The sequence below is a fragment of the Pogona vitticeps genome, chromosome 2 (genome assembly GCF_051106095.1).
Source record: "Pogona vitticeps strain Pit_001003342236 chromosome 2, PviZW2.1, whole genome shotgun sequence".
In the NCBI taxonomy this organism is placed as follows: domain Eukaryota; kingdom Metazoa; phylum Chordata; class Lepidosauria; order Squamata; family Agamidae; genus Pogona; species Pogona vitticeps.
Window position 1 is genome coordinate 20669839 of NC_135784.1, and position 14780 is coordinate 20684618.

Here is a 14780-nt window from a genome sequence, read left to right on the forward strand (position 1 = left end):
ACTATGCCCCACACCCCCTGATGGCCCCATGCAGGGCCTCATATAGATGTTAAACAGTATTGTAGGCTCAAGGGTGAGCAATGCTAGGATAGATACTCCAATGACATCTGGTCGCATCTCAAAATGGCTGCCACCTCTCTGCTGTTCCCGACAGTCAGCTGTTCGGCACTAGAGTCAGGCTGTTCCGAGGCTACCAGCCCCGCTCCTCCTTGGTAGCCTGGGAACAGCCTGACTCTAGTGCCGAACAGCTGACTGTCGGGAACAGCAGAGAGGCGGCAGCCATTTCGAGATGCTACCACATGGCTGCTGCCTCTCAAAATGGCTGCTGCCTCTCCAAAATGGCTGACGCCTCTCTGCTGTTCCCGATAGTCAACTATTCGGCGCTGATGCTGTCCTTCCAGCAAACCCTGGCTCTCTCCGAAAAGGAACCAAAAGCGGCAAAAGAAACTCTCCCCATGATGCAGCCAAAGCAGAATCACGCATGCGGAAGAGGGGGTAGTCTTATACAGCAAGTATATAACAAACTACATTCTGAGTGGGAATGTTGGGGGGTTATCTTATACTCCCAGTCGCCTTATACACCGGCAAATATGGTACATCATCATCATCACCACCATCTTAGAACTGCAGATCTTTCAAGTATTTGAAAAGTGTTATCATATGTCCCCTCAATCTTCTTTTCTCAAGGCTAAACATGCCCAGTTCTTTCAGTCTTCCCTCACAGGGCCTCCAACTCCCTAATCCAGTCCCCTCAGAACAACTAAAGGAAAAGACTGGCAAATTCATGGAACTATATCTTTTTATTGTCCATGCTAATGATGATAACAATTTACATCAATACAACTAATCTTCTGGAATGATCTGCCTGGAAATATTACTCACAATCAACACACGTGAATCTAATGGGAGATTTCATTATATCAGCATTCTGTTTAACCACTTTAAATAACTGTATCACCAATATGGGCCACACTATAGTTTACATATAATTCAGCACGCTGATTTCATTACAAAATGGCCACTTAACTAATTTTTCTTAGGTGTACAGCTAATTTTTTTTTTAAATTAAGAGTGAAATATTTCCCACACTCATAGTAGTGGAATCATTTGGTCATTGGTGGTCAGAGGTTCTGCTTCCAAACAAAAACATTAACAATGACACAAGCACTTCTGTGCTTTCTCTCTCATATATGGATTCTTTGATGCTTCAAAAGGTTTGAATTGCGAGTATAACATTTCCCACACTCCTGACATTTGTATGGCTTCTCCCCTGTGTGGACTCTCTGATGTGTAGTAAGGTATGAATTAAACGCATAACATTTCCCACACTCCTGGCATTTGTAAGGTTTATTTCCTGTGTGGATTCTCCAATGGATCAGAAGACTGGAATTCAGAGAAAAACATTTCCCACATTCCTGGCACTGATATGGTTTCTCCCCTGTGTGGACTTTCTGATGATCCACAAGCAGTGAATTGTTAGCAAAGCATTTCCCACAGTACTGGCATTGGAATGGTTTCTCCCTTGTGTGGACTTTCTGATGATCCACAAGCACTGAATTGTAAGCAAAACATTTCCCACAGTCCTGGCATACATATGGCTTCTCTCCTGTGTGTATTCTCTGATGGATTAGAAGACTTGAATTCTGAGTAAAACATTTATGACACTCCTTGCACTTGTATGGCTTCTCCCCTGTGTGGACTCTTTGATGAGTCACAAGGCCTGTTTTTTGAGCAAAGCATTTTCCACACTCCTGACATTTGTAGGGTTTCTCTCCAGTGTGGACTCTCTCATGCATCATAAGGTCTGCCATATAACCAAAACATTTCCCACACTCTTGGCACCGGTATGGGTTCTCTCCTGTGTGGACTCTTCGATGCTTGACAAACTGAGAATGATGAGCAAAACATTTCCCACATTCTTGGCATTTGTATGGTTTCTCTCCTGTGTGGACTCTCTGGTGACGCAAAAGGTATGAACTGAGAGAAAAACACTTTCCACACTCCTGACATCTATAAGGTTTATCTCCTGTGTGGACCTTCTGGTGAGACAGGAGGTTTGAATTCTGAGAAAAACATTTCCCACATACCTGGCACTGGAATGGTTTCTCACCCGTGTGGATTCTCTGGTGGATCAGGAGGCTTGAATTAAAAGCAAAACATTTCCCGCACTCCTGGCATTTGTATGTTTTCCCTCCTGTATGTGCTCTTTGTGGGCTCACAAAACGTGACTTGTGATCAAAATGTTTCACATATCTTTCAGTGAACAAGCACTTCTGTCCAGCGTGGACTCTCTTGTGCAGCAGAAGTGCCATCTTTATGGCAAAATGTTTCCCACACACAGTGCATTTGTAGGGATTCTCATAAGTGCCATTTCTTTCCTCTTTCTGGATTATCTGGTGTCTGGCAAGTCCTAGTTTATGTATAAAATTCTTTCCATAACTGAAGCATACTTTTTTCTCCCTGGAGTTACCTGCTGGGAAGAAGAAATGCAGAAATGACTGAACTGAAGAGACAAATAGATCTGTTATTTTAACTCACTGAGTCCCATCATGTGTTTCTTTATGGGCCTCTAGTACCTAGTCTGGCCTCTAGTCTGGATTTTTCTCTCTAGTTTGAATGGGACTTTGAAAATAAAATATTTGGAGCAGGAGGAATAAGCTTTAGGGAATAAAAAACAGGTGATGAATCATCAATGTGATGACACAGATTGAAGAGCTGGGGAAGCCAGGACTAGAGTCAAATGGGACTTTGATAATAGAAGCGTGTTTGGTTTTAGAAAGAAGAACAAATAATCTTTGGGAGCAACAGACAGTGAATCATCAGCTCATCAGCGAGATGAGCCTAACAGAATAAATAGACTGAAGACCTAGGAGAATCAGGACTGGCGTTACTGAAGGGCTACAACGATATCTTTTGGTGAGACTGGCTCCCTGTGTTTGCTGTTTAGTCTGGACTTTCTCTTGGTTGGACTGTGTGGATTTTGATAATACTGTATTGCTATAATATCTGGGCAAGGAGGGGAGGACATACCTAGGGAAGGTGTATGATGATGGGTTTGGTTTGTTGATAAAATAGTGGAATTATATATATATATATATATATATATATATATATATATATATATATATATATATATATATATATATATATATATATATATAATACGTATAATATATATATATATATACACCTGCAGACAGACAGACAGACAGACAGACAGACAGACAGACATAATTTATACAAACCATATGTATTGGAAAGATGGAAATGACCTCTGAAAATTTTAAATATCAACAGTTGGGAATCTTGCCAGGTAAAGAATGGCTGGTTACCATGCAAATGACAATAATAACATGATTTCAACAGGTAATGAGCGTCTCAACCAGGTGGAAGACCTGATGAAAGGGAAACCATCAGAGGTTAAACAACAGTTAAATGAAACTGTACTAACTCCAGAACAGTTTTTATTGAGAGCGATGCCAGGTAACATAGATGAGATTAAGAGTTACCCTGTGAACTACTCAGCTATAATAGTCAGGAAAGATGATGTTAAAAATCAGATTACTGTCCTGGATTCAATTTTATCTCCCCAAAACTGGAAGAAAATAGAGTCACAGAAACAAGAGAAGGGTTCTGAGAAAATATGGGAAGTGCTAGAAATGGATATTTTTTCAGGCAGGTTGAATGTATATCCAAGACAGAAGGAAACTGAAAGAGGGGATGTATTTTATAATTGGTCTCAATTTCCTGATAGAGTTGGAATAACTTAGATTTAAATTAAAGCATGAATATAAGCAGATATTTAGAGGATAACCAAACTCTCTCTCTCTGTCTGTGTGTGTGTGTGTGTGTGTGTGTGTGTGTGTAGAAGAATATAAAGTTGTGGGTTTTTTTGCATTGAAAAATGGATAGATTAGATGCATGTATACCTAATATGATGGGATGTGGTGGCGCTGTGGGTTAAACCGCAGAAGCCTAGGCTGCAGGGTCAGAAGACCAGCAGTCGTAAGATCAAATCCACGTGACAGAGTGAGCGCCTGTCGCTTGTCCCAGCTCCTGCCAACCTAGCTGTTCGAAAGCATGCAAATGCGAGTAGATTAATAGGGACCACCTTGGTGGGAAGGTAACAGCGTTCCGTGTCTAAGTCGCACTGGCCATGTGACCACGGAAGATTGTCTTCGGACAAAACGCTGGCTCTATGGCTTGGAAACGGGGATGAGCACCACCCCCTAGAGTCGAACACGACTGGACAAAAATTGTCAAGGGGAACCTTTACCTTTATCTAATATGAATAGATTGGATGATTGTATACTTTGTGTTCTCCTATCCTTAAAAACCTTTTCCCATCCTTTACACTTCCTTTTACCTTTTGTATTCCCTACCCTATTCCTAGTAGTTTAAAAATAAAATATTTAAACAGAAGAAAAAAACCGTACCAGGACAAATCTAGCGCTTTGTTTTGTTAGCTGGCCTTGCTGATGAGTTGCTCAACCTGGTATCAACATTTTGACCTTCTCAACCTTCCCCATGTTTCCAGTTTTCCAATGGAGAAATGCAGCTTTGGAAATAGAAACTACGTTGGGAAAAGGAGAGAGGTCTGAAAGGACACAAAGAGGGGCAACCGTATCTCTGCATGCAGTTTCAAATTTTGTAATTTTGGTTGGAATACTATATCTGGAGCAGCAGGAAAACAGCTTGCCCTCCCTTCCATGCAGGCACACAAATGTTTCCAGAGAGCTATCACATCCCCTTGCAATTTTCCCCTCCAGGATAAACATACTCCTCTCCCAGCCAACTACACCAGAGCACAGGTTGCTGTCCTCTGAAGATGCCGGCCACAGAGACTGGCGAAACGTCAGGAAGAACAGCCTTCAGAACACGGCCTAAGAGCCCTAAAAACCCAGATCAACCACTATACTCCTCTCCTTTAACTGCTCTTCAAATACTCTTTACTGGTTGCCTTTTATGGACATGTTCCAGTTTCTCACTATCCTTCTTAAATGGTGATATGCAATACTGGACACAAAATCCCAGGGAAACTCTAACCAAAGCAAGTGCTACTTTCCTGTGATCTGGAATCTGTTCTTCTTTGGAAAATCATATTAATCTTTTTCAGTGCAACAAGCCACGGCTGACTCAAACATAGGTTTTGAGCAACTAAGACTTTGAGCTTCAGAGTTTGGAACATTCAGAAAAAGGGCTTAACATGTTTCATGAACAACCAGTGATCTCAAAAATCTAATCTTTTTCCATGTTCACATTAAAACTGAAACCACTGGAATTTCAACAGTCAATGAAACAAGGATGAGTGATTCTAAAATGCTATATAACCAATGTAACTCCAGGATTCTGGAGAGTTTTAAAAATTTGCACACTCCTCACAGCATCAGCAGGAAGTTCACTCATGACTGGCCACACAATTAAGGTGTTAGGACCAAAACCTCAGAATCTTCTAGTGCAATCTGGGAATTTTCAGCTCTTCTAAGGTTAATGAATGACTATTCTCATCATGATTCCACATTGGCAAAGTGGGCAACAGTGATGGGAACCAAGGTTCAGCACATCTGGAGGGCCAGAATTTGACCTGTCTGGCATCACAGATCCCACTGTGGCTAGTAAGAATTGCACCATCGCACTGACATGGAAGCATCATTGTTGCCATTATTGTTAGGGTCATCACTGCACTGGTAAAAACAGAGTTTAGCATCAAGAAGGGGCCTTACCGAGAGAGGATACAGTTTGCCAGCTCTCCTTCATGACCTCCTGGTGGAGGGCCTTCTGGTCAGGATCCAGCAACCTCCACTCCTCTTGGGTGAAGGATACGCCCACCTCCTCAAAAGTCACTGGACCCTACAAACGCAAAAGGAGACCCTCCTCATGGGTTTCATCCTGATAACCTTCTTTATCCAACAGAATAATTAAAGAAAAGTGGCAGGATCTTAAAACAGAATAAATTGTTTCATCAATGGAATTTCCAGCTTTTCTATGGATGACAAATTTACCAAGGGCAACCAATCACCTTGATTACCTGATCTTTCCAGGAAGAGAGGCCTCTAAATGCAAGTTGATGGGGAACAATAAGGGGAAGAAAAGAGCTACGGATGGCCACCGGCCTTGGGAGCCTCTGTGAGAAACAGGGTGCTAGGCTTGATCGGCCTTTGGTCTGATCCAGTGAGGCCCTTCTCACATTCTTACCTCTCCCACAGCAAAAGAGAGGGGCAGACATCTACTCAGAAAGAGGCAAAAGGGGCAGGAATTTAATTCTGGCTATCCCCATATTCATTTTTAAAAAACCTCAAACAATTCAAGAGATCTTGGACCACTCTTCAAAACTGAAGAGAAACAGAATTCTTCCCACTTGTGACAGGCAGAGACAATAAGTAATGCTATTTCTGGTATGAAGAGGAACATGTCATACCAGCCTCCTATGTATCAAAAATGTGGAGTGTTTTTTTAAGGCATGTGCAGACTGATTTAGGACTAAAATGGTTTAATACATGTGGGACAAAATTCACAAGGTATCTTTTTTAACTGTTTTGTCCATACCTGATCTGGTTCTGCTCCATGACAAGGACAAGATGAAGGAATACTCGTGCCTGGTCTCTTTCTGCAGCCTGCAAGAGAGACAATGGTAGGATGCCAGTTGCATAAATTTATCTCAGAAAAAGATTAAAATCCTAAAAATGCTAGCTGAAAACTAAACTCTTTGAGCATAAGAGGATTCGCATTCCAGTAAAAGACGCTGGTGCCCAAACTAAAAAGGTTGCCTTTCAGAGAGGTGTGTGTGGAAGTGAAATTCCAAGAGGGTTGCAAGACTGTGAGATTTACTTAGTGAAGAAATGTTTTTACTGAGTACCGAAATTTCTCCAACAGTCAGCCATACTAAATTCCATACAGAACTCCAGCATGTGAGACAATATAGCACACCTACCCGTTTTTCCCCACATTTCTTTGGGAAATACAAGCAAACAAGTGAAGTTTTTGCCTTTTGTCTCCACATTATACAAAATAGGGGGAAAGTGTGCCAGCTATTACTTGTGCAGGACACATAATAATGGGTTCAAGCTACCGGAAGACAGATTTCTGGAAAAATATCTTAACCATTAGAGCAGTACGACGATGGGACCAATGACCTTGGGACGTGGGGAGTACTCCAACACTGGAAGCATTCAAGAACCACCATCTGTCAGATCTGCTTTGATTTTGATTCCTGCCTTGAGCAGGGGTTGGACTCGATGGCCTTATAGGCACCTTCCAAGTCAAAAACAGTTTTAAATGCTAGGAATCATTAGTGCACTTTCTAAAACATGTGCAAACTTAATTTGGCTTTGTTCTGACTCTCGTTAATTTTTGGTGAATTTTTTTCTCCCCCATTGAAATGCATTGAACCCGATTTTGACAGCGGTCAGACAGGCATTTCAATGCATTCCAATCGGGGAGAAAAGAATTCACCAAAAATTAACGAAGACGCAGAAACTGTTTTAAATGCTTGGATTCGTTAGTGCACCTTGTAAAACTTGTGCAAACTTAATTTGGCTTTGTTCTAAGTCTTTGTTAATTTTTGGTGAATATCCCCCCCCCCCCATTGGGGGGAATCGGGGGGGGAAATTCACCAAAAATCAACGAAGACCCAGAACAAAGCCAAATTAAGTTTGCACACGTTTTAGAAGGTGCACTAACGATTCCAAGCATTTAAAACAGTTTTGAACATTTTAAGGCACTTTAAAAATTGCAAAAACGGACATCGCAAAACCATTGAAATGCATTTAATAGGCTTCAATGCATTCCAATGGGGGAAACATTGTATCGCTTAGCAATGTTTCCTATGGCGATTTTCGCTTAAGGACGGCAATCCGTTCCTATTGGAACTGATTATCCGGTTTTCAATGCATCTCTATGGGAAAACGTGTTTCGCTTAGCGATGTTTTCCCATAGCGATGTTTTTTTAGAACCAATTAAAATCGTTAAGCGAGGCACCACTGTATTAATCTTTACCTATCAAGGTTTGGCCTCCCTCATTATCCTTACTGTTTGTCCATCGCAGGGGACTCTGGCTGGTGTTGAAGATAGGTTTCTCTGCCATAGGGAAATCAGACTTAACTTCTACAGAAATATTTTTCATCTTTGGATCCATGACATGGAAGAAGAGAGAAAAGAAAAGACAGAGGCAGTTATCTCAGTGGATGAGGCTGGGACTTGACACAGAACTTCATCTTTGTGTTTTCTCAATAAAAACATGGGCAGTTGGCAGAATTTGAATTTGTAGGATTTCCTGTCCCATTTTCTTGGCCCCTTAGAGGAGCCATGGACAACCAAAGGGATGGATAATCGTTTTCCCCTGAAAGGGATTGCACCTTGCCACTACCACTAGCCACAGTCCTGAACTGGTTATTAAAAAGGTACACATCTTGCTTTCAAAGGCAACATGGAATGAGGGCAACAAGGCTCAGCAGAACAGCAGCACGCATAATGATAGCAAGAAAGGCAGCAAGGGCCACGGGGTGTCTGCTTCGGCCTTCAAGCCCTTAGACTGAGTTACAGTATTAGTACCTGCTGCTCTTCCTGCCTTTTTTCCTCTAACCGACTCAGGAGGAAACTTTCTGCCAGCGACACCGCCTGGGAAGTGGTCTCGGCTCCACATTCTTTCACCCAGCTCGACATCTCCAGGGGGAGGACGGCCAAGAACTGCTCCAAGATGACCAGGTCAAGGATCTCAGCCTTTGTGCGTCGCTCTGGCTTGAGCCACTGACGGCAAAGGTGGTGGAGTTGAGTGCAAACCTCTCGAGGACTGTCAGCCTCCTCGTAGGAGAATTCCCTGAATTTCTGGCACTCTGTATCTGAGCTGAGCATCATCTCACCTTGGACCGTCTGTGCTATTCTTTCCGAGCAGGTCCCAAGACCTTCTGCCTTGAGAACATCAGGGTCTCTTCCTTCCCTGGGTCCAGATGTGTCATTGGCTGCCATTTTATTCTGTAGCCAACAAGGCCTCCAACGGAGTCCTGGAACCCCTCTCCTTCTGTGGAGGAAAGACTTCCTTAGGAGATCAGACTATGAAAGCTCTGCAAAGACAACAACCTGCTGTGTTAACGCTGTTAAGGCAAAAAATGCAATACTGCAGCCACCAAAAGTCAGAAGAGGAAGCATCTCCCCACCAACGAATCTGTTTCTAACCATTTGCATCCATTTTTCACCCAAAGCCCTCAGAACATAAGCCTTCGCTCTCAATTGTATACTTCACTATGTAAAAATCAGTGCAGTATTCATTAAATCTTTATCAGTGGAAAAAATCTTCAGGTAACCAGCATTTTGCATCAGTTTGTAAATCTATAAAATCTACACATTCTCAGGCACCGGTCACTTGAAATTTTATATTTAATAGTCCTAAATTAAGTTACATTAAATAATATATACAATCTCTTAAAACTGTTCTCTGTTTTTCGCAGGTACAGTGCTGCAGCAGATGGAAGTTCTGTTCCTAATTACCACCACCAGGAACTGCCCGACTAGAACAGGAAGAAGCTCTGCACAGGACAGCATCTTGGTTCAGGAGATCTCATAATTTCCCCCCTTGTCTTGCGTTAATTAAACAGTATTAGTTAAACGTCTCTTGCCTTCCCTCCCTTTTCAATTTCCCTAACAAAATGCCAAAACATCCTAACCAGTTCTCCTTCCCTCCTTTTCGTGGCATCTGAGATAAAGTGGAGGGAGGAGGCTCTACCTCTCGGGGGGAGTAACGGAGCTGTCGGTCTCCCTCGGGCTATCCTGCAGCCCCCCAAAGGAAAGAGCCAACAGGGAACCTTCTCTCCCCCCCCCCCGTGCAAGTGGCTCGGAAGGTGCAGGATCAGCCCTTTTCTGGGCAGGAGAGGTGGAAGGAGGGGGTGGATGTGGCCCTTCAGGCAGCAGAAAGGCTTGGGCCGGAAACAGCCCTTGCTTGGGGGCTCCCCTCTGGCTGCCTCTCCTGCCCGGTCTTGGGGGAGCTTCCCTTCCCTCGGCTGGCCTCGGAGTTGGGGGGCCCTCCCCTCCTTCCCTCCCTCCCCTCTCCTCCCCCCAGTCTCCTCTCACCCCACCCACCCTCCAAGGCAGCCCTGCTGGGACAGACTCACCCTTCCTCCCAGTTGCAATGGGGGGGAAGGAAGGAAGAGGCGCCCCAGATCCCTGAAAGGGAGCAGCAGATCCCAAGCACACTTGCCAGCCGTTTAAGCCACGCTTCCCCCCCCGGAGGAAGAAGAAGAAGGGACAAATAAGGGACTTCTTTGGAAAGGACCACTTCCTATATGGGGACGGAAATGTCCTCAGCTCCCAAGGTCCCCTTCTAGGAATCGCAACTCAGTGCGTTTAACCCTTCACTTTCTCCCAAAAGAGAGAGCCAAAGAAACATCCTTTGCACGGCATGAATTTCTGGTTTCTCCCGCCCCACCATCTGTGGCTTCTTCTGGGCTCGGGGGTCTCCCTTGCTCAGAAATCGCTGGGCCCATTTTCCCCTCTAATTTTTCCTTCACAAAGTCTCAGCTCCATCCTGCACCACCAACTCTCACCTGGCTTTCTTCCCCCATGTCCAGGCTTTCAGTACAGTCTTTTCCTCTCTTTTATTCCTCTCCCAGTAAAAAAGAGTTTATGGAGGCAGGGGACCGGGTTAAGAAGGCTCACTTGATCACACGGTTCTACTCTTCCCCAAACCACCCAGGGAGTCCAATGCAAAGAGGAGTGTTGGGAGGTCTACACTGGAGACACCAAACAGCCACTGTCTAAACCAGTGGTTCTTAACCTTTGTTACTCGGATGCTTTTGAACTGCAACTCCCAGAAACCCCAGTCAGGACAGCTGGTGGTGAAGGCTTCTGGGAGTTGCAGCCGAAAACCCCTCTAAAAATGGTCCAGCACAGGAGGGGCAATGGCTCAGGACCACAATCAGCAGCGCTCCTTCATGTGAAGGGCGAAGGACACTCATTAGATGGCCAAGCTGTGCTCATTTTGGATGGAGAACATGGGTGGTTTGAGAGAAGGGCCAGGCAGGCCATATATGGCATATAGAAAATCCCTCACTCCACAGGAGTGGAGGCCTTAGATGCAATCTGTCTCCTATGAGGGAAGACGAGCGTAGCTAGTTGACCAGGAACTCCCAAGTGATTGGAGGGAGTGCAGAGCCCACAGCAGTGGCGGAGGGGAGAGTGGACGGTTCGGCCACAGGGGGCCTGCCCCTCCTTATGGCCACCTGTGGGAAGGTGTCCCTATACAAATACCCCCATCTCTACTTCTGAGCGGTCTGTGACGGATCAGGAAAGAAGAGATATTGGTGTGCTGGTGGACAGCTTGAGGGAAGTGTCAGCCCAGTGTGCGGCACTGAAGAAGGCCAATTCCATGCTAGGTATCATTAAAAAGAGGATTGAAAATAAAGCAGCCAATGCCATTGTACAAAATGCTGGTAAGGCTGCACCTGGAGTGTTGCGTACAGTCCTGGTCACTGCACCTCAAAAAGAGAGGGACTCAAATGATGACTGGGCTGGGGGACCTCCCTTATGAGGAGAGGCTACAGTGTTTGGGGCTCTTTAGTCGAGAAAAAAGGCGTTTGAGGGGAAACATGATGGAGGCATATAAAAGTATGTAAGGGATGGATAAAGTGGGTAGAGGGAAGATCACTTCCGTCTCATGCAATACAAGAACCAGGGGACAGCCACTCCAATAGAGTGTTAGGAGAGTGAGAACGGACCAAAGATAAACTTTCTTTACCCAACATATTGTTAGTCTGTGGAACTACTTGCCACAGGATGTGGTGATGGCATCTGGCCTAGATGCCTTTAAAAGGGGATTGGACAGATTTCTGGAGGAAAAGTCAATCATAGGTTAGAAGCCATGATGGGGATGTATAATCCCCAAGCTTAGAAGGAAGGTACCTCCAAATGCCATATGCAGGGGAAGTTTTCCCTGATATTCAACTGAAATCTGGCTTCCTATAACTCAAATCCCTTATTACATATCATGCACTGTGGGATGATTGAGAAAGATCCTGCCCCTCCCCTGGATGACTATCTTTCAAGTATTTGAAAAGTGTTATCATAAGTCCCCTCAATCTTCTTTTCTCAAGGCTAAACATACCCAGTTCTTTCAGTCTTCCCTCACAGGGCCTCCAGCTCCCTAATCCAGTCCCCTCAGAACAACTAAAGGAAAAGACTGGTAAATTCATGGAACTATATCTTTTTATTGTCCATGCTAATGATGATATCTCAACAATTTACATCAAGACAACTAATCTTCTGGAATGACCTGGAAATATTACTCACAATCAACACGTGAATCTAATGGGAGATTTCATTATATCAGCATTCTGTTTCACCACTTTAAATAACTGTATCACCAATATGGGCCACACTATAGTTCACTTATAATTCAGCAAGCTGATTTCATTACAAAATGGCCACCTAACTAATTTTTCTTAGGTGTACAGCTAAATGTTTTTTTTAAATTAAGAGTGAAATATTTCCAACACTCATAGTAGTGGAATCATTTGGTCATTGGTGGTCAGAGGTTCTGCTTCCAAACAAAACATTAACAATGACACAAGCATTTCTGTGCTTTCTCTCTCATATATGGATTCTTTGATGCCTCAAAAGTGTTGAATTGCGAGTATAACATTTCCCACACTTCTGGCATTTGTATGGCTTCTCCCCTGTGTGGACTCTCTGATGATTAGTAAGGTATGAATTATACGCATAACATTTCCCACACTCCTGGCACCTGTAAGGTTTATTTCCTGTGTGGACTCTCTGATGGATCAGAAGATTGGAATTCTGAGAAAAATATTTCCCACACTCCTGGCACTGATATGGTTTCTCTCCTGTGTGGACTCTCTGGTGGTTCATAAGGTATGAACTGACAGCAAAACATTTCCCACATTCTGGGCATTTGTACGGTTTTTCTCCTGTATGGACTCTTTGGTGAATGACAAGGTTTGAATTCTGAGAAAAACATTTCCCGCACTCCTGGCATTGGAATGGTTTTTCCCCTGTGTGGACTTTCTGATGATCCACAAGCTGTGAATTGTAAGCAAAACATTTCCCACAGTCCTGGCATACATATGGCTTCTCTCCTGTGTGTACTCTCTGATGGATAAGAAGACTTGAATTCTGAGTAAAACATTTATTACACTCCTTGCACTTGTATGGCTTCTCCCCTGTGTGGACTCTTTGATGAGTCACAAGGACTGATTTTTGAGCAAAGCATTTTCCACACTCTTGACATTTGTAGGGTTTTTCTCCAGTGTGGACTCTCTCATGCTTCATAAGGTCTGCCATATAACCAAAACATTTCCCACACTCTTGGCACCGGTATGGGTTCTCTCCTGTGTGGACTCTTCGATGCTTGACAAGCTGAGAATGGTAAGCAAAACGTTTCCCACATTCTTGGCATTTGTATGGTTTCTCTCCTGTGTGGACTCTCTGGTGACTCATAAGGCATGAACTGAGAGAAAAACACTTCCCACACTCCTGACATCTGTAAGGTTTATCTCCTGTGTGGACCTTCTGGTGAGTCAGGAGGTTTGAATTCTGAGAAAAACATTTCCCACATGCCTGGCACTGAAATGGTTTCTCACCCGTGTGGATTCTCTGGTGATTAATAAGGGATGAACTGAGAGCAAAATATTTCCCACACTCTTGGCATCTGTATGGTTTCTCTCCTGTGTGGACTCTCTGGTGGATCAGGAAGCTTGAATTTTGAGCAAAACACTTCCCACATGCCTGGCATTTGTACGGTTTCTCTCCTGTGTGGACTCTCTGGTGGATCAGGAGGTGTGAATTGCAAGCAAAACATTTCCCGCACTCCTGGCATTTGTATGTTTTCCCTCCTGTATGGGCTCTTTGTGGGCTCACAAAACGTGACTTGTGATCAAAATTTTTCCCAGATCTGTCAGTGATCAAGCACTTCTGTCCAATGTGGACTCTCTTGTGATGCAGAAGTGCCATCTTTATGGCAAAATGTTTCCCACACACAATGCATTTGTAGGGATTCTCATCAGTTCCATTTCTGTCCTCTTTCTGGATTATCTGGTGTCTGGCAAGCTTTAGTTTATGTGTAAAACAATTTTCATATTTGAGACATACTTTTTTCTCCCTGGAGTTACCTGCTGGGAAGGAGAAATGCAGAAATGACTGAACTGAAGAAACAAATAGATCTACGGGGGGGGGGGGAGATTTTCTGAAGAAGTGTATTACTGATCAATTAAAGCTCATAGGGAAGGAATCTCCTAGTATTATAGGTGTTACAACAGTTTGTCTTTTCTGCCTCCTTTCACTTCCTTTAATTCTGCCATTCCATCTACAGACAGATCTAAGAAAAGCAAGAGACACTTCATGTGTTTCTTTATTGGCCTCTAGCACCTACACATTTGTAGGTTCCAGGTGTCATTTTAACTCACTGCTTCCCGTCTGTCCTAATATTATGATGGCTAAGCTAGTGAAAGATGTCTGTCAACCACCAGTACACCTCTTGGGCTTCGTTTTATTAGCTGGCCTTGCTGATGAGTTGCTCAATCTGGTATCAACATTTTGACCTTCTCAATCTTCCCCCTGTTCCCAGTTCTCCAATGGAGAAATACAACTTTGGAACTAAAAACTACATTGGGGAAGGGAGAGAAGGTCTGGAAGGACACAAAGAAGGGCAATTACAAAATTTGTAATCAGAAATCCCTGGTTGGAATTCTATCTCTGGAGCAGCAGGAAAACAGCTTGCTCTACCTTCCGTGTGGGCACCCAAATATTTCTAGAGACCTATCACATCCCCTTGCAAT

At 43.8% G+C, this 14780-nt stretch overlaps 2 protein-coding genes across 7 annotated transcripts in view; both read right to left on the reverse strand.

Annotated features, from left to right (window-relative positions):
• Positions 1-785: 785 nt before the first annotated feature.
• LOC140701296 (uncharacterized) overlaps positions 786-14780 on the reverse strand; it is a 35946-nt gene continuing 21951 nt past the window's right edge. For 2 of the 5 annotated variants that reach the window (XM_078388258.1, XM_072988299.2), the window contains one exon: positions 12175-14114. In XM_078388258.1, coding sequence (XP_078244384.1) covers positions 12577-14114 — 1538 coding nt within the window. In that variant the 3' untranslated portion in view covers positions 12175-12576. Of the gene's footprint in view, positions 2064-11339; positions 11360-12174; positions 14118-14780 lie in introns of those variants that run through there. The other 3 variants (XM_072988297.2, XM_078388259.1, XM_078388260.1) reach the window with 2 other exon arrangements.
• On the reverse strand, positions 2382-11787 carry LOC140704244 (zinc finger protein 202). 2 transcript variants are annotated; one of them, XM_078388291.1, is made up of 6 exons: positions 10104-11778; positions 8551-9059; positions 7996-8122; positions 6547-6614; positions 5724-5850; positions 3201-4068 (listed from the first exon to the last, which is right to left on the reverse strand). In XM_078388291.1, exons 2-6 carry the CDS (start codon positions 8962-8964, stop codon positions 3989-3991), a joined length of 816 nt encoding a protein of 271 aa, XP_078244417.1. In that variant the 5' UTR covers positions 8965-9059; positions 10104-11778; the 3' UTR covers positions 3201-3988. The 2 variants fall into 2 exon arrangements, with proteins under 2 accessions (XP_072845026.2, XP_078244417.1); XM_072988925.2 differs by lacking the exons at positions 3201-4068; positions 5724-5850 and adding an exon at positions 2382-2473 and having other exon boundaries at positions 10104-11787.